The 27,259-nt window shown below is 39.8% G+C and overlaps 1 protein-coding gene across 5 annotated transcripts in view; it reads right to left on the bottom strand.

Moving 5' to 3' along the window:
- ANKS1B (ankyrin repeat and sterile alpha motif domain containing 1B) overlaps positions 1-18,713 on the bottom strand; it is a 1,085,637-nt gene extending 1,066,924 nt beyond the window's left edge. For all 5 annotated transcript variants that reach the window (XM_061125565.1, XM_061125567.1, XM_061125569.1 and 2 more), the window contains exon 1: positions 18,580-18,713. In XM_061125565.1, the coding sequence (XP_060981548.1) occupies positions 18,580-18,713 (134 nt within the window). The remainder of the gene's footprint in view (positions 1-18,579) is intronic.
- Positions 18,714-27,259: the final 8,546 nt, after the last annotated feature.

Here is a 27,259-nt window from a genome sequence, read left to right as displayed (position 1 = left end):
TTGGTTCATTTGCATCAATAATCATTTTTAGAACAACTGTACAGATTTACCTTATTTTAAAATATGTTTGATCAATTTCCTAACAATTTCTTGTGACATCTTAAAAATCATAATGAGAAATATATAACAAGAAAAACCTACTTGCTGAAATCCTTATCTCTATCAAATTCTGCAAACTCAACTCCCTCAGCAAATGACAGTGACTGTCTCAGTGCTTTTATAACTTTTTTTATGCATTATCATCATCTCACTGAAATTCCTGAGAATGCACTTGCTGACAATTATGATAGAGACTTTCAGCTAAACAGAGCAAAAAATATATAAAGATTTTCTGTCTCCTAGTCAATCTGGATGCCTTCTACATACCCACAACAATACACATGAAAGAAGAGCTCATAAAAAATGCAAAGCACTGACCAGCTGATCAAATTATCATCATCTGTCCTCCAAAATGCAAGGAGAAATAGTGTCCAGAGAACTGCCACACAGGACTCAAGCTTTAGTCATAATCTCCACGTTACCTTGAATTCTTACATGCCCACAGCCTGATTTTCCTCCAACACAAGGCTACAGACACTGCTGACTTGGAGAGATAAGCAGCAGCAGCAGCAGAAACAGTAATAGTATCATCATCATTGATTTTTTAAAAAAGAGCATTATGTTACTCTCCTCTTTTTCTTCCTCGTTTCCCTTCTCTTCTTGAACAATTCAGTCCCTAGAGCCATTAAGTAAGGCAGAGAAAAGCAGACGTCTACATCAGAAGAAAGAGGGAAGCCTACAGAGAAGCAAAAGAACCCAACCAGGGGAGAAGCACGTTCACATTGGGGATAGCTGACTGGGGGTCAGAGCTTAAGCAAGCTGAAGCGGGCATCCCCAAGGAGGAGTGGGTCATGTGAGAGGGCCAGAGACACACAGGTGAGAAGGTGTCCCTGTGGCAGCGGCAGAGGGAAGCGTCCTGACGTGGGCTGTCCGAGTCCAGGCAGAGTAAAGACTACATTCACACACAAGGGCCACACTCGGTGCAGGGGGATCAGGCCCTAAGGAGAATACAAACGTTATCCTTCTGTAGATGCCAGCTGGAGGAGCCAGAGCCTGAAGAGGGCAAGAGGCTTTCTGTGTAAGAGGCAGAGCCTGTGCAGGGCAAGAAGACGATGACGCTGGAAGGGTATGACAACAGAGAAGAGGACTGGTTACATACGGAGAATCTATCAAATATGTACAGGTATTAAAGCAACACGAGGCCAAAGTTTTCACTATCTGAAAATGGAAGTTATAAACATAGGAAGGGAGACTCTAAAATGAATCCTGCCTGTGGAGCTGGACTAGAATGAGACGTATCATTGTAAACTCACGGATTATGATAAATATATAGATGAAAATGTGTGTATCTCTGTATGTGAATTTTTTCTCACTCCTTTGCTGTGCTAATCTGAGATAGGTGACACTACTTAGCACCCAAAATCTTATCTTCTAATTACTTCTGTCGTCCTGCCGTACTTCACTTTATTGCACTTTGCAGACACTAGACTTTTTACAAACTGAAGACATGGACAGCCGTGTGTCCAGCAAGTCTATCAGTGCCGTCTTCCCAACAGCACTGGCTCAGTTCATGTCTTTGTGTCACATTCCGATAATTCTCATAATATTTCAAACATTATTATATTTCTTATGGTGATCTGTGATCAGTTATCTCTGAAGTTAATACTGAAATTGTTTTGCGGTGCCATAAACCATTCCCACATAAGACGGAAAACTAAACAGATAAATCTTGTGTGTGTTCTGACTGCTTCACCGACTAGCCATTCCCATCTCTCTCCCTCTCCTTGGGCCTCCCTATTCTCTGAGACACAACAATCTTGAAATTAGGCCAATCAATAACCCTAGAATGGCCTCTAAATGTTCAAGTGAAACGAAGAGTCACACATCTCTTACTTTATATCAAAAGCTAGAAATGATTAAGTTTAGTGAAAAGCTTAGATATGTCAAAAGCTGAGATATACTAAAAGCTAGGAATCTGAAGCCAAACAGCTAGCCAAGTTGTGAATGCAAAATAAAAATTCTTGAAGGAAATTTAAAGTTTCATTCTAGTGAATACACAAACAATAAGAAAGCAAAACAGCCTTATTCCTAATAAGAAAGTTTTAGAGGTCTGGATAGATCAAATGAGCCACAACATTTGCTTAAACCAAAGCCTAATCCAGAGCAAGTAAAGGCTGAGAGAGAGGTGAGAAAACTGCAGAAGAAAAGTCTGAAGCCAGCAGTTTGGTTCATGAGGTTTAAGGAAAGAAGCTGTCTCCATCATATAAAAGTGCAAGATGAAGCAGCAAGTGCTAATGCAGAAGCTGCAGCAAGTTACCCAGAAAATCTAACTTAGATAACTAATGAGAGTGGCTACACTACGCAACAGATTTTTTTGGTAAATTAATTATTTTAATTGGAGGCTAATTACTATACAATATTGTAGTGGTTTTTGCCATACATTCACATGAATCAGCCATGGGTGCACATGTGCCCCCATCCTGAAGCCCCCCTCCCACTCCCCATCCCATCCCTCAGGGTCATCCCAGTGCACCAGTCAAAAGATTTTTCAATGTAGAAAAATCTTATATTAGAAGACAATGCCATCTTACATTTTCACAGCTAGAGAGAGGAAGTCAACATCTGACTTCAAAGCTTCAAAGAACTGGCTGACTCTCTTGTTAGGAGCTAATGCAGCTGGTGGCTTTAAATTGAAGCCAACTGTAAATCAACTATACTTCAATTTTAAAAATAATTAAAAATAAAAATGAAGCCAATGCTCACTTACCATTCTAAAAATCCTAAGGCCCTTAAGAATTATGCTAAATCTATTCTGTCTATGCTCTATTAATGGAACAAGAAAGCCTGGATGACAGCACATCTGTTTACAACACGGTTTACTGAATATTTTAAGCCCACTGTTGAGGCCTACTGCTCAGGAAACATATTCCTCTCCAAATATTACTGCTCAATGACAAGACTCCTGGTCACCCAAGAACTCTGGTGGAGATATACAATGAGATTAATACTGTTTTCACACTTACTAACACAACATCCATTCTGCAGTCCACAGATCAAGGAGTAATTACAACTTTCAAGTCTTACTATTTAAGAAATATATTTTGTAAGGCTACAGTTGCCATAGACAGATCTATAGACTTTGGCAAAGTTAACTGAAAACCTTCTGGAAAGGATTCACCCTTCTGGATGCCACTAAGAACATTCTTGATTCATGAGAAGAAGTCAAAATATCAACTGGAATAGGAATTTGGAAGAATTTGAATTCCAGCCCTCATAGATTACTGAAGGAGTCAAGACTCCAGAGAAGGAAGTAACTGGCAGAAATGGCAACAGAACTAGATAGGGAAGTGGAGTCTGAAGATATGACTGAACTGCTGCAATCTCATGACAGACCTTGAACAGATGAGAAATTGCTTCTCATGGAACAGAAAATAAAGTAGTTCTTGAGATAGAATCTACTCCTGGTTAAAGTGCTTTGAAGACTGTTGAAACTACAACAGAGGATTTAGAATATTACACAAACATAGTTGCTAAAGAAGCCACAGGTTTTGAAAAGACTGACTCCAGTTTTGAAAGAAGCTCTATTGTGGGTAAAATACAAAATAGTATTGCATGCTACAGAAAAATTATTCATGAAAGGAAGAGTCACTTGATGTGGCAAACTTCCTTTTATTATTTTAGGAAATTGCCATAGCCACCTCAGCCTTCAGCAACCACCACCCTGATCAGTCAGCAGTCATCAACATCAAAGCGAGACCCTCCACCAGCAAAAAAATCACAACTTACTGTAGGCTTAGATGCTATTTAGCACTTTTAGCAATAAAATATTTTTAAATAAATGTATGTACACTGTTTTTCAGATATAATGCAATTGCATACTTAACAGACTATATAGTATAGTGTAAACATAACTTATATGTGCATTGGAAAATCAACAAATTCACATCACTTGCTTTACTGTAGTGATCTGGAACTAAACCCACAATACCTCTGAGGTATGCTTGTAAATAAATAAATGAGTAAAAGAAAGCTTGATGAAGAATGGGATATTCACATAGTTTAAAGATATCTCCCCACAAAACAGTTTTTACAAAGGGAACAAGAATAACTGTATATACAAAAGTCTGAAAGACACAAGCATAAGCAAATGATTCAAGAAAACATTATCAGCAATACGATGAAATCAAAATCACATACTATCTGATAGGATGCAATGAAGAGAACACACCATCCTTCTGTGAAATTCTTAGCAAAATGTATAAGAAAACATCAGGAAAGCCAAAATTGAGGCTCATTTTATAAAATAACTGGCCTGTGGTCTTCAAAAAATATCTAGGTCATGAAAGTCAAGGAAAGACTGAGAAACTGTGCCCTAGTGAGGAAGATTAAAGAGGTATTACAACTACATGTAATGGGTGATTTTGAACTGGATTCCAAGTGACGCATGCAACTGGCACAACTGCCAAAACCTGAGTGGAGGCCAGTGGTTATTTCCTGATTTAGTGGATATATTGTGGTCATGGGATTTCCAGGTGGCATAAGTGATTTAAAAAAAAAAAAAAAAATCCACCTGCCAAAGCAGGAGACGCAAGAGACGTGGTTTGATCCCTCAGTTGGGAAGATCCCCTGGAGCAGGAAATGGCAACCCATTCCAGTGTTCTTGCCTGGAAAATTCCATGGACAGAGGAGCCTGGCGGGCTACAGTCCATGAGGCCACAAAGAGTCGGACACGACTGAGCGACCGAGCACACTGTGGCTGTATATGGAAATATCCTCATCTTTAGGAAATAACTAAATACAAACTAAGGTATTTTGGGGTACCAGTACCTTAGGTTGGCAACTTACTCCCAAATCGTTCAGAAAAAAAAAAATAGTTCTTTGAATTATACTTCCAGATTTTCTACAAGTGTTTATTTTAAATTTTTTTAAAGAAAAATATTTGAGAGTATACAGTTCTATCTTCGGCCATTAAAGAATTACTTAAACCTTATTTATGATCAGATTTAGATCATACACTGATATGCAATGGAAGATGGGAACCAAAGAAAAAGCTGAATTTATTCAGACCTTGGTAAAATTAGATACTACTATATAGTTAGCTATGGTCGTATGTATGCAATTTTTGTAAGGGCCTAAAGAGAAGTCTATTTTCTATCTTCCAAAGCACCATTATCATACTAAATACATAGCACACACTCTCAAAATATTTGTCAATGAAGTTTTAAAAAGAAAGATAAGGAAAATGTTAATGATTAGGAACCCGTCAACAACACAGATTACAGCAGAGTGTATACAACTCCAGGTTCCCTGGTGGTCGCTGATAGAGAATCCACTGCCAGTGCAGGAGACGTGGATTCAGTCCATGGGTCAGGATGATCCACTGGAGGAGGAAATGGCAACCCACTCTAGTATTCTTGCCTGGAAAATTCCATGGACAGAGGAGACTGGCGGGCTATAGCCCATAGGGTTACAAACAGCCGGATATGACTGAGCAACTGAGCACATACGTTTCCAATAGAAAATAATCTCTTTCTGTTGAAATCAGCTTTGTGAGAAACGTAGAAGATAAGAACAAAGGCTAAATCTTTGTTGAACAGTATCACCCCTAAACGTAGGCAGGAAAAAGTAATCCCTATCTCTGCAATCAAGAAAATTAGACAAATCTGCATCCTTAATAGCCTGTCTTGGTGCCTAAACCATTAAAGAATTAGGCTAAGACAAAGTCTCTAAGAAGTTACATATTAAAATGCAAATATCCCAGAGTCCCCGTTCAGATACAGATACTCGGAAATCTATATAATTATTCCCTGCACAGCCATTAATGTCTTAGTAATAATAATCATAACAAAAGAATCACTGTGCTAGGTACTTTATATAAATGATCTTTACTTCTTGCAACTCTACAAGATAAGTATTATCATTGCAACTTTATAAATAAGGAGACTGAAGACCAAAGAAGTGAAATAACTTGCCAAGGGCCAAGAATCCATTCAATAGCAGAGTTTTCATTCAAACTCAAGATTCAGATTTTTTCCATTATGTCTTGCTGCTGCTTTCTACTGCGCCATTTATTGTTTTTGAAAATGGAGATCTAAGGGACAAAGTATAAAATGCAATATAGGAAACTTTTTTTGGTATAGAATAAAACTGATGAGAGTTCTGAGTTTCAGATAAGGGAAGCCAACGAATACCTCAGAACCAAGATAGGAAGAAAGGCTCTGAAAAAGGAAAGAGGTGAACAGAAGGTGAGGGGAAGGTCCTGAGAATGAACTGCCTTGGTTCCTTGGTTTTTCTACACAGCCTAATACTAGATTTGATGAGTTGTTAATCAGCTCAGATTTATCAGCTTTAAAGAGATAATTTATAAAGTTTACTAAGTGAGGACTATGGTGACTACTCAATTTTCCTTCTTTTATAAGAGGGAAGAAATAAGGAGATATAAGTCACACTCATCTGAAGACATGGGGTAGACAAGTTATTAGACCATCTTTGAAGACAAAGGAAGTAATAAAACATCAAGTGCTTAAGAAATTTTGGATAAAACAATTCTACCCTGTTTAATGTGAAAATAACAACTGACAAAGGAATATTTTAAAACATCTTTAACTAGTTCAACACTGAATTCAGTCTACTATTTATGTGCCATCAAGAAATAAATGTAGGAGTTCCCTGGTGGTCCTGGGGTTAAGAATCTGCTGCCAGTTCAGGACGTGGGTCCAGGAATCCCCTGGTCCAGGAATATCCCACATGCCAGGGAACATCTGGGCCCACGTGCCCCAACTGCTGAGCCAGTGCTTTAGAGCCTGCCAGCCGCAGCTGCTGAGGCCCACAGGCTTGCAGCCCACGCTCTGCAGCATGAGAAGCCACCGCAGTGAGGCGCCCTTGCACTCTGCACGGCAACAGAGGGCGCCCTCCCACACCCACGTGCCACACTGGAGAAGGCCCACGGACAGCAAGGGAGGGCCTGCACAGCCACAATAAATAAACCTTACTAAAAAAAAAGAAAGAAATGTGGTCCAGTCCAGGAAAGTCCATGCTTCCCCTTCAGGTGACATGGGTTTGACCCCTGGTTGGGGAACTAAGATCCTACATGTCACCCAGCACAGTAACTTAGTAAATAAAAAAAGAACAAATGTGAAGCAAAATAGTGCCTGTAATATGAAACTGTATGATGAACAAAAGCAAAATTAATGAGAACTATGCAGGATCTGAAATACGTTACTATGTAAGTTTGTAGAAAATATACTTTCCATTTATATAATGGAATCATATTGGTATTTTCACATTTTAACCAAGGATATACACTGATCCCTATGAAACAAGGAAGCAATGTGGCACAAAAAAGATATCTGGGATCAGAAAGACCTGAATTGGAATCCTGGATCTGTCACTTACTAGCTTTGTGACACTGGGCAAGTTATTCAATTTTTCTGCTCTTTCATCCCATATATAAACATGGAATTAATTATAAATACCCTCAGAATAATTATTCCACTTCTAGAAATGTATGTTAAGGGACTAGTCCATCCCAAACTATCCCTTCCCCTCATTCCTCCCCCCGCCCCCAACAACGGTAAGTTTGTTCTCTAAGTCTGTTTCTGTTTTGTAAGTTTACTTGTATCATTTCCTCTTAGATTCCAAATATAAGGGATATCATATGATATTTCGGTCCCTTTGCTGTTCATCTGAAACTATCACAACACTGTTAACTGAGTATACCCCAGTACAAAATAAAAAGATGTTATGAATATAGTTGTATTAAAAAGATAATCTGTGTAACAATGTTCATCATAATATCATTTATAAAAATAACAAGTAAACTAAAATCTAGTATTAAGGGAATGTTTAAGTAACGGGTATATACATCACCAGATCAGTGGTTCTCATACTTTATAGAGTACATAATAAACTAAGGAAGCTTTGTAAAATAAATATTCCTAGACCCTATACTCAAAAATTCTGACCTAGTAAGTTTGAGATGAGAAAAGGAAATGCATTATTTGAACAAACAGCCAGGAATAACTGTGATGGAAGGGGTCCAGGAAAAGTCTGCATTAAATGAACTACTACTGTGTGATCAGAAATATGATTATATTTATATATTTTAATAAATTATATATATATTTTATAAATTATATAAATATATAATTTATATATTATAAATATGATTATGAAGACTTGATAATAACACTAAAAAGTTTGATATATTATTAAGTGAAAATTTTAGGATTCAAACTGTATACTCTATCTAATAACAACCACATTAAACAGACATAGAAAAGGTTATTTTAGCAATAGAATTGGGGCAATTTTTTTCTTATACTCAATTTTTTGAAACACTGTCATCCTATTTTAAATGATTAAGCAACATATCAAAATTTCAAACAAAGAGCCAATGTATCTCCATGGCCTTCAGATTTAAAATTCAACTCCTATGGGCAGTACACAAGTACCTCAATCTCCAGACTTACTTCATATCCATGCTCTATAACTAACTGCTTCTAATACTTCAAATTATATATATTTTACATTTTTACAAATTATTAAATATATGTTCTTTTTGCCTAAGTTACCCTTCCCCAAAATTGTCAGCCTAACAAACTCCTACTCATTCAACAAGATTTAAGAATCATCTCCTCTGAAGTTTACCCTGACTCACTCCTCCAACAGATTAAAGGAGTCTCCTTCTTCCTCTTGTCATTCCTGAAGCATTGTTTGAGACTTCCATTACAGCACACATTACAGTGTATTAACTCTTTGTTAATATTCTCCCATTATTTACACGGAGAAGGCAATGGCACCCCACTCCAGTACTCTTGCCTGGAAAATCCCATAGACAGAGAAGCCTGGAAGGCTGCATGCAGTCTATGGGGTCAGGAAGAGTCGGACACGACTGAGTGACTTCACTTTCACTTTTCACTTTCATGCATTGGAGAAGGAAATGGCAACCCACTCCAGTGTTCTTGTCTGGAGAATCCCAGGGACGGGGGAGCCTGGTGGGCTGCTGTCTATGGGGTCGCACAGAGTTGGACACGGCTGAAGCGACTTAGCAGCAGCAGCATTATTTTACAAGTACTTGTCCATAATTCTTCACCTTCTCCATTATGACTCCAAAGTCTCTATGAAATTCAGAGTAACAGAACACTCTGTCACTAGCCAAAGCAAACCAACAGGAAAAACTTTGTTATACACTACACCACCACTGGAGAGTTTCCCATGCCAAAGAACATCTCAGCATAATTCCTGCAGCTCCCCTCAAACACACTCCTATTCACTCCCATGCCTTCATAATAGCAGCAAAATATTTATACAAAACAAGGATAATTCTGTATGTTAATACAGCAGTTTTTTAGTATCTTCAAAACACTAAGAAACTATATTTAGCATATTTAGATGCTATATAAAACATTTCAAATGCAGATTAGTAACTACAGGTATCAAACAAGGATTCAAAGTGGCTGAATAGTAATTTAGTGGTAAAAGACAAAAAAGAAAAGTTTAGTGTGGAAGAATGCTAATTGGGATGCATGGATCAGAACTTCAAACACCTCCCCAACAATGAAACACAGGTTTTTGGAAAAAACCTACATATTGAGTAAACTTACAATATTAATTTGTTTTAATAAGAAAATGGATGCAAAAGAATTTGAATCTCAAACCATATTAGACACTGAAGCTCTTATACAACTATAGTCTATATCTTCGTCATAATAAATAAAAATACCTAAGGAATAATTTCTGGAAGCAGGCAAAAAATATATCATATGCTGATACCTAAAATGAGTACAGGACTGATGCTGAAGCTGAAACTCCAATACTTTGGCCACCTGATGTGAAGAGCTGACTCATTGGAAAAGACCCTGATGCTGGGAGGGGTTGGGGACAGGAGGAGAAGGGGATGACAGAGGATGAGATGGCTGGATGGCATCACCAACTCGATGGGCATGGGTTTGAGTAAACTCGGAGTTGATGATGGACAGGGAGGCCTGGCGTGCTGCGATTCATGGGGTCGCAAAGAGTCGGACACGACTGAGCGACTGAACTGACTGAGCTGAGAGATGATGAAAGCGCCAGAATTTTGAAGCTTCAACTTTTGTTCTGAATCTGCTTCTCACTATGCAGAGCTCATTCCAGCTCTCCTCCTCACACAAAACCCTAACCCTGGGAGAGGGGCAGTTGACACAAAAACTAGAGGCAGGCTCACCTTGTGCTACTTACAACAGAGAAGAGGCTTTCTTTCCAAAGAGAAAGAAATCTGAGCCAGAAGTATTAGAAGAAAGTGGTGGAGGAAACAGAAACATCAAGCAGAAGAAATGAGGTTGGCTTTTATGTCCACAACCATCAATCAAGAGATGATCGAATTTGATGGTGACAAGTTTACTCAAATTGTTTCAGCTCAGTTAACTAGAAGTAATTAACCGCTTTAAATAAAGCTGCTCTCACAACACAACAGAACCCAAATAATTCTATAGCACAACTGAATCAAAATTCACTTTACAGATTCATAAGGATGTGCTGTTAAATAATAAAGTATTACCTATAAGAAATACTTTCAGAGATGAACTTTGGAGATTACAACAGAAAGAAATGAGGAAAATATCCTTTGACCATATATTCTGACTCATCCTCAAAAATCACAAAACTGCAAGCCTCACCCAGGTTTAACACAAATGCAGAAGTCACTTGCTGTCCTACTGACACAAAGGAAAACTGGACTCTAGGAAGAGCTCTTAGATCTGCGTTACACAAGAAAATGCACTGGGCTGTCAACTGGCACCGTGCCTCGGGCTGCCATATGGTTTACACGACCATGTCATCACAGACGAGAGAAAGAGCTGGCACACAGATATGTCTTCTGGGTAAACTACTGCTTTTTCAAACATGAGATAATCTCTCATATCAACAGAAAATGAAATAACCAAGACTCATATTTCAATTAATTAAAACTATGCTGAAATATGTTTGAAATGGAAACCAAAGACACACTAAAATGCATTAAATGTTAAATAGCTTCAGATTCTGTAGGCTGAAATTAGTCTTTTCTAACCCATGATTGAATTATAGTCAGCTTCCATTTCTAGTTAAATACTCAGGAAGAATGTTCTATAATAGAGTCTGAAAGAATTTTCCAAAATTACCTCAAATGCATAATGAAGTAAATGATCTCAGTACACAACTGAGCTAATAAAGTTCTGTTTACTGGCACCTGAGCGGTTAGGTTGCTGAGGTCAGTAGGCACACCACTGACCGCTGGAAACGCCCGCACTGACGTCGGTGAGGACCGGCCTCACGCCTCCGTGACGGTGGGAAACCACTGAGCCGCACCACGACCCGGGCAGTGCAAACACACAGGCTGAGTGGTCACCAGCTGGCTGTCCTAGCTCCCTGCTACACAACATCCTCACAGTTCTGAAGAGGGAGCTGAAAAGCCTTTAGTTGAGAAAGAGGTCAATACCAAAATCCCCTCTCCTCTCCCCTCAGCCCATCATGCAGCTGGCACTGTTCACTCGGGCAGACACAGCTCCCTGAGCAGAATGGTGCAATCACCGCTTCAAACATCATTACTAGCTAAAATAGATAACCCACTTGCAACTTGACTATTTTTATAGATATAACATTTTCGTGCAGTTTAACTGCTCTATTTGTGATTTATTCCATTTAACCAATACAGCTTCCCTGGAAGTGAGTATCGTATATTACAGTCTCAACAGCCACAGCTGCCCAAACAGTTGAAAATTACAATACGTCCAAGTTGCCTTCTATCTCCTTGTATCTATCACCAAAAACGTCATGAACTGAATCCTGAATCTGAAAGACTTATAAGCTGTCTGGTTTACATATCTTTGGTGACAAGATTACTTTTCCTTCAGTTCTTACTGATATACTGCTTCACATGGAGGTCTTGAGAACTGGATTCCTTATGTTTCACAAGAATTTACTAACTATACTTTACATAGTATTTGACTCTTTGAGGCATTCAGAAAATTAAGTAAATTTGAGTTATTAACAAACTTTTATACTGCTTTATGAAAACAGAAATAACTCTTAATCTAAACTAAAAAAGGAATAATTTAACACAGTTTAAATGGGACTTATTTTTGTTTAGATTAAAAGGTAACTGTGCCAAAGAGTGAAATCTTAAAAGGCTTTGCAGCTATTTCATATATAATATAAAGGAAGAAAAGGAGGGAAGCAATTCAATTTGAGTACTCTAATGAGCTCTGATGAGTTCAGTTTTTTTGGTTTTTGTTTTTGTTTTTTTAAGGATGAAAGAGGGTGCAAGAGGTAAAACTGAAAGCAAACACAGAAGTGAAGTATATACTTGCCCTGGAAAAGGCTAATGTCCTTTTCAGCTAAGTTTGAAAAAAAGGAGAGAAGAAATAAAAGTTCACTGCTATGACAGCTAATATAATCTTAATCTCTGACATATTAAAACTGTAGATGGTTTTAGACCACAAGAGAATTCCCTAAAACACCTAACAAAACTAAGAATCTGGTTCTTCCCAACTTCTATTTTGCTCTTATCCCTAGTGAGAATAATTGTCAACCCAAAAAGGATAAACAATGCTAAGATTTTACCAAAGCTCCAGAAAGACTGAGATCATAAGAGACACTTAGCCGCTTCAAATGAGTTTAAGTATCCAGATCCAAAAGAATTAGAAGCAAAGGGGTGGAAAGAATTTGCAACAAAACTAGGCATCATCAATAGTTCACTATCAGAAACAAGTTATAACAAAGTAGCCTAAGTTTGGTGGAATTTATAGACACACTAGGCTTCCCTGGTGGCTCAGAGGGTAAAGAATCTGCCTGCAATGCAGCAGAGGTTGGATCCCTGGGTCGGGAAGATCCCTTAAGAGAAGGAAATGGCTACCAACTACATTATTCTTGCCTGGTGAATTCCATGAACAGAGGAGCCTGGTGGGCTACAGTCCCTGAAGTCACAAAGAGTCAGACACGACTGAGCAACTAACACACACATACACAGACTTCCTACTACAGGGGTGGATCAAAGGAATGGAACAAACAGGACATAATGTGAATACAGAAAGGCAGTGGATAAAACACCTCATAATATTCAAACAGATACATTAGAGAGAAATAACTGGCTAACAGTTCTATTAAGTGGCCTCAATGTTGGTAGAAAGACCATGCATAAAGATGGTCACTTTCAAATTTATACTAATTTGAAGTTCTTTAGGAGTATATCATAGTTGTTGAATAACAGTTATAGAATACATGCTTATTAAATCTACATATGATGCAGAAAAGAGATTTTAATATACTGGAAAACAGACTCAAGAGCCAAGAGAGCTAGATATATTATAAATATAGGCTAACGTAGGTAAGATTAAATATAATAGGAATAATTTAAGTTCAATCAACGCTTTCACAAGTACCAGACAGGGGAACCATGACAAGTTGACAAATCATTGACAACCATGACAATGGCTTGACAAGTCACTGGGGGAAAAAAAAAAAAAAAGTTGAAGTTTTAATTGACTGTCTGCTCAATGTGAGCCAAAAGCACCGTACAACTTAGAAAATGTTGACCTGTACTAAGGTAGGTCTTAGATCAATAATAAGAAGCTAATAACTTCATTGTATCATGTTTTAAATAGCCGCTATTTCATTTTCATTGCACAATACATGTTTACTCTAAAATATGGGAAAATACAGATAAGCCAAAAAATAAAGATCGCTCACAATTCCACCATTCACTAAATAATCCTATTCCTTCTCCAGCGGATTTTTCCAACCTAGGGATCGAACCCTGGTCTCCTGCATTGCAGGAAGACTCTTTACTGTCTGAGCTGCCAGGGAAACGCAATAACTACATTCTTGTGCTTATCATTCCAGACTTCTTAACATGCAATATAAATGTTCACACACATTTATTCTTTGTTAAAGAAAAGGATCATACTAAATATGCTGCTTTGTAATTTTTTTTTTAATTCAAAATATATCAAGTCCCACTATATCCTACACTGGTCAAATAACAACTATTGCATTTTTTTTCATTCCTGGTCACCATATTTGAAGAAAGTCATTGAAAATTTTGAGATTAGGAAAGAAGTATGAAAATGTTAGTTCTTAACGTGCTCAGTCACTAAGTCACGTCTGTCTTTTTGTGCTCCTAGGGACCATAGCCCACCAGGCTCCTCTGTCCATAGGATTTTCCAGGCAAGAATACTGGAGTGGGTTAACACTGCCTACTCTAGGGAATCTTCCCCGCCCAGGGATTGAACCCATGTCTCCTGCGACTCCTGCATTGGCACACAGATTCTTTACCATTGAGCCACCTAAAAAGCTCCAAGTTCTTAACACCTATGCTATATTACCACGTGGCAACTGGTTGTTAAAATCTTATAAAAAAATAGGAGATTCATAAGAAAACAATACAGCTAAATATTAGCTAAAGAACTGCCCTGGCAAACTAAACTACTTTATACTGACCCATAAAGCCAAATTAATACCAACTGCTGGAAATTACAGGGAGGCGAATTTTAGCTCAATAAAAGATGAATATTGTAAGTAATTAGAGCCATCAAAAAATAGAGTGGCTGGATCTAGCCATTGCAGGGTTTAACAGAACTGCAATTAAGTGACTGGTAAAGGATGTTATAGGTAAATTCTCTAGGTAAGAAACTGGATGAAAAGACTCCTTTGTATTTGAAGATTCTGTGATTTTAATGGAAAACTTGCTATAGAAATTTACTCCTTGTTGAAGGAAATGGCAACCCACTTCATATTTCTGCCTGGGAAATCCCATGGACAAAGGAACCTAGCCAGTCCATGGGGTCACAAAAGAGTTGGCCATGACTTAGCAACTAAATAATAACTAATTCACGATGATGAACATTTTTGTGTTCATTAGCAGGTGTATGTCTTCTTTGACATACTGTCTGTTTTCTTATAAATAACTGAAAAGACAACAAGGCACTGGAACTTGGGGAAAAAAAGAGAAATTTACTCCTAGTACCATGTAAAGCCAAAATGTTAGTCCCTTAGTTGTGTCAGATTCTTTGTGACCCCGTGGACTATAGCCTGCCAAGCTCCTCTGTCCATGGAATTCCTAAGGCAGAATACTGGAATGGGCAGCCCTTTCCTTCTTCAGGGGATCTTCCCGATCCAGGGATTGAATCCGGGTCTCCTGCATTGCAGGCAGAGTCTTTACCATCTGAGCCACCAGGGAAACCTAAGGCCTTAAGAAATAGTCAACAAAGTGATAAGGAACTGGAGATATTTAGTCTTGATAAAGTAGGACCTTAAAAGTGTTGTACGCAGAAGTCAAGATTAAATTTATTCTGGAAAGCCCCAAAATTTAAAACTAAAAACAAAATGTAGACGTTCAAGAAAGGAAGATTTCGGCTCAAGGGAAAGGAAGGATTACAAATAAATTAAAGCTTTCTAAAATGAAAAAATAACAAAGAAAAGAAATACAGTCAAGTAGTCTAGAGTTCTGTGAGAAATCATAGCACAATGATGAATACCAATGTGCTAAATGCTTTGCATTAATTTCTATACCCCATTTAACCCTTACAACAGCTCCATACGATAGGTCTTCTTACTATTTCCACTTCATAGAAGAACACAGTGAGACTTAGAAACATATTTATTCAAGGTCATTGTTACTTTTGCTGAAAATCAGTGTCAACCAAATATACCTGATTCCCCATTATACAGCTACTGCTCACTTAGTAGGTAATAAATGATCAAAAGCATCTTCAGAAAGAGCATCTACTGATTCTTCAAAGAGCAGTCATGAGTTGCTTTTTTTAAGGATATAAGGATTTTTAAATTATTATTCCTACCAAAAAAAGTGTTCAAATTAGACTCATTGGCCATGTACTTTAAACTTCTGCAAATAAAACAGATTCAGTGAATAAGACTTAAGGCAAGTTAAGGCAAATCTGAATCACAAAACTTAAAATCCTTGCCATTACTAGTTATGTGATCTTGGGCAAGTTCTTAATCTTCCTATCTCTTTAGTCCATCATCTGAGAAATGAGGACCAACCTCTTCAGGTTGACATAAGAACTGAATGAGATGATATACGCATTTAGCACAGGATCTGAGCCTATTATTACACAACACAAATAATAAAGTAGGTCAATGTTAAATCGCTTCAGTTGTGTCCGACTCTTTGTGACCTCAAGGACTATAGCTTGCCAGGCTCCTCTGTCCATGAGATTCTCCAGGCAAGAATACTGGAGGGGGGTAGCCGTTTCCTCATCCAAAAGTAGGACAGGGGAGTACCAAATCTAATCCACAATTCATTCCAAAATATTTTAAAATTTTGAACTGTCTTTATGTCTGAAGGTAAAGGGATAATTTTCTATTATCTTGTAAATAAGCTTTTGATGACAATCATTTGTGAAATAAAATGACAACTAAATAAAGTGTGCTTAGGAATTTCATTTTATGTAAAGAATCACCCAAAGAAGATAATTTCAATTCTCATTTTCTTCAAAGGCACTATTTTAGTTGTTTATTCAATACGACATATAAAAATGGAAGTGTAAAGGCTACTGGTTTTGATTTTGCTGTTTTACAACTTGGTTCAAACTACTCTAATGAACACATATTTTTAAGGTTTTTTGTTTTGTTTTCTATATGTATTCTCACTGTAGAGCTACTACTACTACCTCTGACAAAACCAGCAAGAGAAAACCTCTCATTCAAGAAGTACATTATAGTCACAATTTTCATGTCATAGTTGATGTTTACCAACACTAAATAGTTGCTATTCTATTCCAAAAATTTTACATCCTCTTTTTAAAAGGACACAACTAAGAAGGCATTTAAAAGATGTTTAAGTTCTATCACAAAGATAAGTTTTTTAAAACACCATTCATCTCAAAGAAATCAACTGAAGTTCTCCCTGCTCTCAGAGAATTCTTTAGCGTTTTTGCAAAGAAATTGATTATTTTCAGGATATCAGTTTCTAACCATAATGGTATTTATCACTGATATGATAGCAAACATTTCTTTCACCTGCAATTTAAAACTATACCCAAATAAACTGCTTCTGTATAAACTACCTGTGACTAAGGGCAATTACTAGATCTATACTCTGAAATTTGTACAAACTGTCTACCTGTAATTGAAAATGAAAATTATTTAACAAGGGAGTGCACACAAGAGTCATCACTTCTAAGACTTACTGAAAAAAATGCCCCATAAGTATTCATTGTTCCAAAGTGAACTATCATTCCAATAAAATGCCACTGTCAACAAGTACAGATGATCATGTGTGGAGCTTTCTAAAATCCCATCAACTATTTTCCAACTAAATTCATTTCACCATAACAGGAATGTTCTCATTTACCCTATTAGCGAAGACTGTAACTGCATTATCGGACCAACACAACACATGAAAACTTGTGTAAAGAACACAATGTCATCATTCAAAAGTTTGTATTAAGCACTTGTCAAGAGCAGCAAAGAACCGTTTTTAAAACTGTTAAAAACCAAGAAAATCACTTGAGCTTAAACATTTTTTACAAATAGAGTTAGACTTAAGAGATGTTTTAGGGTGAAGATGTGAATGATGATCGATGCCTCCAAAAACATCCAAGATAAACTGAATAGCTATGATTTTAGAAACTAAATAGCTTTCCTTGAATTTTTATCTTTATTCTTCAGGCTTCCTCCCTCACAACTGATTTCATCTGCCCATCAATTCAACGTTTAAATTGTTTTTTCAAATATGTAAATCACTCTGCTATTTCTAAGACACTGCCTACTGAAAAAAAAGACTGTGTGTGTGTTTCCAAGCAATATTAAGTCTCACCTGGAACATCTTCACATTAAAAGGCCTCTACTATACTCCATATACACTTTCCCAATCCGAGCCTGGCATTCTTCATCCTGAGATACAAAGCCAAGTTTCACTCAGCCATGTCCAGGTGACTGAAAGTACTGCTGGGGCTGCCTAACCTGCCTCGTCCAGTTTTACACACGCCCTGTACTGATGACATCTCACTAGAAGGCTCACTCTCTTCATTTTGTGGGATCATATCCCACAGCACAGCAAACGCCTTCTGCAAGAGAAGGGAAGCAGCAACCAAGGGCTGTGGCTTTTGCAGGATAATGGCATGCACGCAAAAGCTTCTCTGCCAATTTCATTTAAATAGCCGAAAAGGGAACGGCGGGGCGGGGGGTTGGGGGAGCGCTGCGGGTAGGAAGCTGGATTCGAAACGGAAAACATACAATAAACATTGATGGAGAGCGGGTGAGACGTAAAAAATTCTTCCAGCAACACTAGTGCTAGTGCATGTCCAAGTTCTGCACCACAGCTCACAGAAAAGTAGCTACTGACGCATTGATGGAAGGCTATTTTAAAATTACTCAAAGAATCTAAGGCATCTATCTGACAGGGAGGTTCATGCCTCCACTCCATACACACATTCTGTTTTCCTACCTAATTTAAGAATGAATCGCTGGCAGCCACCAGGTGCAACAACCGTGAGGAGGAAGGACGTATTCATCACAATGCACAGCGAGGTGTGCAAACGCGGAGCGGGTTCCGGTCCTTACCTTAGCAGATTGGACAGGGGCAGGGGTCCGGATCCACCGCCCAGGATCCCTCCTTTCCTGCCAGACAGGAGTTTCTCCACCAGAGCCACATTTCCAGTGCGAGCAGCTTCCAAGAGCTCCTGGTCCTTCCCCATAGTCTCTCAACGACTCCCTCTCAGAGTCCTTCCCCTCTTCGGGTCCTCCTCCCCGCCCACCCCCGGTCCCCACAAATCCAGAGCCCTCCCCGCCCCACCCTAAGATAATGCCAGAGCTCCAGCCCCTAGAGAGCCCTGCAGCCCCCGGCCGGGAACTCTACTCTCCGCTTCTCTTCGGGGCGCAGCTTTTACAACGAGGACCAGCCCGCGTCTTGGAACAGGGTCTGGCTGAGCTGGGAGCCGCGACGCGCCCCCACAGCCACTCCCCTTAATTCCCGAGGCCTCGTTCCCGCGGTGGGGTGTCAGGGGGTGGGGACCGGGGATGCTTTTTGAGAAGCGGGAGGAGGATGCTGAGGACTGAGGAGGTCGGAGGAGGAGGAGACTGAGACCGTCCTCGCCTGAGCGCGAGCGCAGCGAACGCCCGCGGCGGCTGCGGCCCGCGCACCCTCGCGCCCCGGCCCGGTTCTCCTCAGCTTTTGCGCCGGGCCCGCTCGGCGGTTAAGCCGGCGGCGTCCGCGGGCCGCGGGCCGCGGCGGAGAGGAGCGCGGCGGCCACGGCTCCGGCGGCCGCGGCCCGCGTCGAGGCCGCGCGGTGCGGCTGAGCTGCGGCGGTCGCGTGCCGGCGGCGGCGGCGGCGGCGGCGGCGGCGGAGGCGGCTCCGGGCTCGGGCGGGCGCCCAGGTCCGCCGGCGGCGGCGTCGGCGGCGGCGCGGAGGCCTGGCGCGCGGGGCGGCGGGCGCGCGGGGGCGTGTGAGCAGCGGCAGGTGCGGCCCGTGAGTCCGTCCGGGGGCGGCGGGCGCGGGGCGGGCGCGGGGGCACGAGGCGGGGGCGGGGCGCGAGTGGGGGCGGGGCGCGAGTGGGGGCGGGGCGCGAGTGGGGGCGGGGCGTCGGGACGCGAGTCTCCGGGCTTTCGTGGGCGGGGACCCTCCCTCCTCCAGTCTCCTTGGGAGAGGTTTAACCGTGTGAGGACTGGAGTTCTCCGGGCCTCTGCGACTCCTCAGCCCGGCGGCCGCCGGCGCGACGCCTCGGGCCAGTCACGACGCGTGAGGCACATCCTCCATGGCCGGGATGCGCGGCCGGCGACGCTGGGGAGAAGCCCTCCTGCCCCCGCTTGTGTCGGAGTCCAGGCGACGGGACCGGCTTCTCGTCCTTCCGTTTACCTGCCTCAGACCTGCCCTTGCAGTTCAGTTTCGGTGGCCCTGGCCACCGAATGGTCTCTGACTGTTGCAGTTTTTCTAGGGTCTTTCATCAGCCCTCTATTTCAGTTGGGCTTTGAGCATCTGCTGACTTGTGGAAATAACCAGGAAAAAGGCTCTCATTGAAAATTCCTCCACATTCACACTCGGAAAAAATATAAATGAGCACGGATTAGAGACCCACTTTAATTTGCATATTCATCAGCAATTCATTGTGTATGGCTGGCTTGATTTTGTTAGATGCTCTCCTTGCCCGCGATGGAGAGCACGCATTTATTTTCTTTTGAAACTTCCTGTAACACCCTGTGCTTTGCCTTGCCCTTGGAATAAACTTCATAAATGTTAACTTGTTGATAATCAGTTGGGAGGAAAGGGACATAAGAGGCACTTTCCTCACAACTCAGTGATCTGGATATTACTACCATATATCCACTTTGGTAAGGAGGAAATATTGTGTCAAAGCGTTAATTAAATTTCTCAAGATGCTGCACAGTAAGTGGCTGAAAGAATTGGACCACAGAACTGACTCAATGAGTAGCCCATGCTCCTCCCAATGTACCTTACTGCCCCCATGAAAAAATTAAATGGACAGACAATAATGATCAAAGACATTTCATGATCAGTTACTAGGGACCGGGTACTATTCTAAGCATCTCAACCTTGTCACAATCCAATTAGGTGGATACCACTTTTATCTTTATTTTAAAGATGAGGGAACTGATTAGCTCAAAATCATGGGGCTAGAAAGTGAGCCAAGACTCAAATACAGGACTGCTTGCTACTGGCAGAAATTTTAATAATTGGAAAAATCTTAAAAGACATTCAGGGATAAGCAACAAGTGTAGTTTTAAAATTTTTTGTGAAATTTAGTATTCTGATATTTTATTTGAATGGCTCAAAGTATTAGGTATATTATGGCTAAAGGAAGTAGATTTTGAGCTAGTGGTGTTTGTTTTTTAATCTGTTTTAATATTAATATGAAATTATATATGATGATAATATGATCTCTGACATATTGGGACTAGCAGACCAGTTAAAGGAACAAGAGGTAAGGAGCCATTAATTTCATTTTGAAAATGGCATGGAGAAATCCTTCTTCCATTTTCCTAATGTTGCCACCTAAGCAAAACACATCTTTCCCAGAATATACTGTAAGTTTTCAGTTGGTCAGAGCTAAAACTAACCCGCAGTTTTGACAAGCAACAACAGTTCATCATGGCTGAGTTAGTGATCAAGAGGATTAATCCCCAATGGGAAAACCATTAGTAATGATTTACTAAAAGTCAGTTCCACTGTTTCATATATTCTAGTGGTATATGATACTCAAAGCCAGTTTTCCACTCGGAACTCTTTGTAGTTACACCATTGTTTCTTGTTGAAGAGGACAAAGGCTTGACTGCATGGGAACTAACATGCAAACAAAAAGTGAAAACATTCTTCCAAAAATCTGAAGAGGCCATGGACTTCCCTGGTGGTCCAGTGGTTAAAAATGTACCTGGCAATGCAGCAGACATTCCCTGTGGGTTCAATCCCTGGCCCCGGGAGATTCCACTTGCCTTGGAGCAGCTAAGCCAGTGCGCTTCAACTACTGAGCCCTCAGACCTAGAGCCCACAGTGAGGAAGAGGAGATAATGTCGCATAGCAACAAGTTAGCAACTGAGCTAAGATAGGGCAACTCTGTGATTTAGGGAGTAGATTTGGAAAATATCTGCTTTCTCTCCAGCTTGAGCTCTATAGTTGCTCTGTGTAACTCAGACTATGATACACTGTGGGACAGAAGTTAGCAGCTCCAGGCTACAAAATACTATGAAGATATTAGACATCTGAATAGAACACAAAGTTCTAAGTTTCTGCATTCTATTCAAATTTGTCTCCTCATGCCTATATGGCACACATTTTGCCCTTCATTATCTTCCTGAGGAGACCCAGACGTCAAGCATGTTAGCAGTCTTTCTAAATTTATGGTTATGAGTATTGAAGGCCACGGAATGTCAATCACCCATCTTCTCCAAGTTCTAACCAACCGAGAGCAGACATAAGGCCCCAAATGAGCATCACATCAGAGTGTCATCTCTCAGAGGTTTCTCCTCTCGAGAGAAATCTGATGTGGAAAAATAAGGACTCCTCCAAGATCATCACGGGCTTCCCTGGTGGCTCAGCAGTAAAGAATCTGCCTGCAATGCAGAAGATGCAGATTTGATTCCTGGGTTGGGAAGATCCCTTGGAGAGGGAAATGGCTACTCACTCTAGTATTCTTGCCTGAGAAATCCCATGGACAGAGGAGCCTGGTGGGCTACAGTCCATGGTATTGCAAGAGTTGGACATGACTTAGTGACTTAACAACAACAAGATCATCACATCAGATAACATTCCACCACCATCCTGCTGATTCTATCATTAGCTTCCTCCTCTCTCAGAGCCCCCCTGCCTATGTGCTCCTACCTTTGAAAACCTGTGTTCCCTACAGGTGACCCAGTACACAGCCCACTGAAAAATGTAGTTTTGTCTCCAAACTATTTTTCCTCACAGAAAGAAACCCCTGAAATTCCAAAAATAATTTTTCACCATCTCTTTTTATTTCCCAGTGAGGAAAAGAGCTAGCATCCCAATAAACCTATTATGCAATCTCTCAGAGGGGTGTCTAAGAAGACACAAGAACACAGTATCCACTTTTGGACTCTCATCTCTCTCAAGGGCTAATCTCAACCTACCTCATTCTTACACCCCATCCTCTACTTCTATCTCTCTCCCACACGTGGGTCACAGATTTTTTTGGTAAAGGGCCAGAGAGTAAATATCTTCAGGTTTGTGGGCACTATCACACCACACTCAGCTCACCATTGCGTGAAAGTTCATGTGTGTGTGCTCAATTGCTTCAGTCAGGTCGACTCTTTGTGACCCTATGGAATGTAGCCCGTGAGACTCCGTTGTCCATTGGATTCTCCAGGCAAGAGTACTGGAGTGGGTTGCCATGCCCTTCTGCAGGGGATCTTCCCAACCCAGGGGTTGATCATGCATCTCTTATGTCTCCTGCATTGGCAGGCAGGTTCTTTACCACTAGTACCACCTGGAAAGCCCTGTAGTCATAGGCAATATTTAAAACAGATGAGTGTGGCTGTGAACCAATAAAACTTTCTTTATGGATACCAAAATGTGAATTGTGTATACTTTCCATGTGTCACAAAATATTCTTTTGACTCTTTTTCAACCATTTTAAAATGCAGAAACAATCCTTAGTTTACTGGCCATATAGGTTATGGGTAGGATTTGGCCCATGAGCCATAAGCCTACAGATTTAGGAATGACTTATTCTAAAGCCCCTTTATGGGATTCTACTTCTTTGCTTGGCCTGATTGTTTAGAAGAGGGAGAAGGGCAGGAGCCTAGAATCAGATTATCCCCTGAGGCAGCCAAATATTCCCAGTTTAGGCATAAAGGGAACCCTTCCCATCAGCAAATCCTCTCTAATTTCTCTTCTATCTCAAGGAAGATCCTTTCTTGAAGAGAAGACTTGTCACCAGAGGAGACATTTAAACTGAGGCTTGAGAAATATATGGCAAAGGGAAGCAGGAAGTGAAGAAAGAGTGTTTCATACAGAAAGCTGTTTGGGAATCAGTAGGTAGAATTACTCTCAGAACTAAATCCCTATGTCACCTCCTGCCATCTTTTTCTTTACCTCTGTTTCTACCTTGTTTTATTCACTCATATCTCCCAATCATGCTTGCATTGTTTATGAAAATTAAGTTTGTTATTGTTGTTGAATGTTCTTAACTTCAAAATTAAAGTATCTACAAACACTATTTCTAAAAATAAGTTGCTTTTTCACTTGTATATAGTCTCTGATTCCTTTTTAACTGATGATATTTGTCCACTTCAAAGAAGCTTCCCTCTTTCTTTACATGAAAAACACCAAAATAAATAAACCATGGCTTGTTCATTTTTAAATATCTATGTATACATTATGGATCAATGAATAGGAATGGGAGTTAGTTGCATGGAACAACTTAAAAACAAAGCTAAGCTGAATATGAAAAAAATGAATGGTTAATTCTAACTATAATTGTCCAGCAGACATATGCTTTTTAATTCTCTTACACTAACAAAGAAACATGTGCAACCAATTCTCTATTTATTTGCCACAATCCAAAGTCCTCCCACCTTCCATATTCATGGACCAGCTTCTTCCTATTACCCAGCTGAGGTCCAAGCCTGCCAACTGGGGGACCAAGCTGGGCTGGATTTGCAGCCAAGAACAGAAGGGGAGTAATTGTGAGATTTTCCTGGACTCAGTAGCTAACATTATCTGACTAAATGTGTCCTCTTCTACATTGGTACCTAAATGCTTTCCACAGCACTTTTTCCACAAATTACAGTTTTATAATTTAAATACACACAAACATACCATAGAACTGTGGTCAGAAGACCTGGGTTTCAATCGTAGTGCAACCTCTTCTTAGATTAGAAGCCTTCTAGAGCCTTCAGTCCATAGAGAAGAGTAATACATACCTTTACAAGTATGTCAGTTTGTTACCCTGATGCAACAAAGTACCACAGACTGGGTGGCTTAAACAAGAGAAATTTATTTCCTCACAATTCTGGAGACTAGGGTCTGAGATCAAGTTGAAGGCAGTGTTGGCTTCCTTTGAGGAGTCCTTCTTTGGCTTATAATAGCAGTCTTCTTCCTGTGCTTCACATAGCCTTCTATGTGCGTATGTCCTAATCTCTTCTCATAAAGACATAAGTCTTATACAGTTATGGCCCATTCTAATAATCTCACTTCAACCTAACTACTTCTTTAAAGACCCCATCTCCAAATACAGCCACATTCTGAGGTACTGGGCCTTAGGACCTCAATATATGAATTTGGAGGGGATACAATACAGCCAATAAAAGGGTTGATGAATGTTTTGAGGATTAGATTGAATGAGATAAAAAAAAAAGTGAAGGTATTTGACTCTTAGTAGATATTTGATAAATACCAGTTAAATCTAAACAAGTAATTTAAAAGTATCCATTTTATATCATTATTTACTACAATTTTATAGTATCTATATCTAATGTAATATTGTCCAGAAACATCTGATGTTGAAGATAGACTTTAAAAAGAAATCTATATTTCTTATAGGGATGCACAACTGCAATCCTATAGTAAAGAAATTCAAAACTCTTGAGTTAATTCCTTTGCTGCCTTTGAGATTCAGCAGTAATCAGGGAGAAATTACTTCCCTTCTGTATCCATGTGACCATACTGCTCATGAAGATCATAAAAATTTTCTCTTTGGGGGAATTCTGAGTATTTTAAACATCCTAGTAATTGGAGTTAATTTTCTTCAAGGCCTTGTATCTAAAGAGTCAAAATTTTAAGTTTGATAGTTTGACTCAAATCCAAGATGTGTGTAAATGTGTATATATGTGTTTCCTATGCATGTAGAAAAACGGTAAAATTAGAAAAATCCTGTGGTAATGCTAATAAATACTTTAATAATCAATAAATATCACATCAATAAATGCATTATTACTGTAATTCATACATAAAAAAATAGTTGAAACTCTCAATACTTTTGAAGGGACTAGTCTAGGCCGGGGCTTTCCGTTGACTCAGCAGTAAAGAAACCGCCTGCAATGCAGGAGACCAGGTTTCTATCCTCAGGTTGGGAAGATCCCCTGGAGTAGGAAATGGCAACCCACTCCAGCATTCTTGCCTGGGAAATCCCACGGACAGAGGAACCTTGTGGGCTACAGACCAAAGTGTCACAAAGAGTTGAAAACAACTTAGGAACTAAACAACAACAGTCTAGGCAGGAAAGAGAAAAGATAAGGACCTCTCCAATACTTTCATCACTGAATTACTTTTCTTAAAAACTGTCAGCTCCAGTTTCATGATGATTTTAGTAGCTATGAAGTGTTCATTTAATAAACACATATCACATATACTAATAGAAAAATACAGATATCACTTGACTCAAGTAAGCTTGCTCTATGATTCTTAGTGAAGGAGAACAAAGAAATCAATTACAGAACCGGCAACCTGAAACAAGCATTTCACTTATATGTTTCCTCATGTTGGAATATGTTGTTTCAGGTGAAGGAAACTACATGCAAAGTAGATGGCTGGAGCCCAACTTGATAAGAAAAACATTGCAAACACCAGTCTAGGAAAAAGAGAAAAAATGAAATTACTTTCTAGTATCTATAATTATAGAGGCAGCATGGAGAAAATTCCAGAGTCCAGGGAATTTGGGAAGGATAAGAAACACTGAGCAATTCCAACTGCTAGAGTAGGTAGAGAGCCAGTGAACTGCTTCCCTTAAAACACTGTGATCAAGATCAGCATGTTAAAAACACCCCCCACATAAAACTTCCAAACTCATTCTTTCATATACTCTCTTCTCTAGATACACATCACTTATACTTGTACGAATGTGACAAGATCAAAAAACAGAAAATCCGCTCCCATTCCCTTTCCATTTGGTCTTCACCTTCAGCAACCTATGCCCCATCAGAAAAAAAAATCAAGTATTTCATTCGTCGGGCTTCTCAGGTGGCACAGTGGTAAAGAATCCACTTGCCAATGCAGGAGATGCAAGAGATCTAGGTTCAATCCCTAGGTATGGAAGATCCCCTGGAGTAGGAAATGCAACCCATCCCAGTATTCTTGCCTGGAAACTTCCATGGACAGAGGAGCCTGGCGGGCTACAGTCCATAGGGTTGCAAAGAGTCAGAAATGACTAGGCAATTAAGTACACACATTTCATTGTAAAAGGAGGTACCTGGTAAATAACCTTAACTTGTCTTCCTTGCTTTTGGCTTCCAAAATCCTGGGCCCTTAAGAAAAGGATGAGGCATTTCAATTCTGGAATTGAGGATATAGAGTTCCTCACCTCACACCCTATCCTGGGATAGAAAATTGAGACCATTCACAGTCATATAGCTTAACTATTGGTACTGAGAACTGAGGTCACCTGTGTCAAAATGACAAATTTACTCCAGGCAATTCTTTTCTAGGAAGACAACTCTATGAAATAGTAAATAATTTCACCATTTCCTTCAGGAACTTCTTAAAATGAGGTGTAATATTTCATCTTCTCATTTTCCCATATTCTTCCTAATCTTTTAAGCTTGCCTTATATTTTGAACTAAGAGGCAAATGATTATTTTCAAGATAATTGTCATAAAATAAATGGCATTTTGAAGATAAGATTTCACTTCAAGTTATTTTGTTATATTTAGCTAAAAGGAAAATTTTCTCTCCCCATCCCCCAGTTTTTTTTATATACAGCCCTAGAATTTTTTATTTTAAATGTTAAGTGACTGTTATATGTCTACCTAAATTACTTTTAATACAATTCACCA

The sequence above is a fragment of the Dama dama genome, chromosome 22, assembly GCF_033118175.1.
Source record: "Dama dama isolate Ldn47 chromosome 22, ASM3311817v1, whole genome shotgun sequence".
Lineage (NCBI taxonomy): Eukaryota > Metazoa > Chordata > Mammalia > Artiodactyla > Cervidae > Dama > Dama dama.
This window is presented reverse-complemented; position numbering and strand designations above follow the sequence as displayed.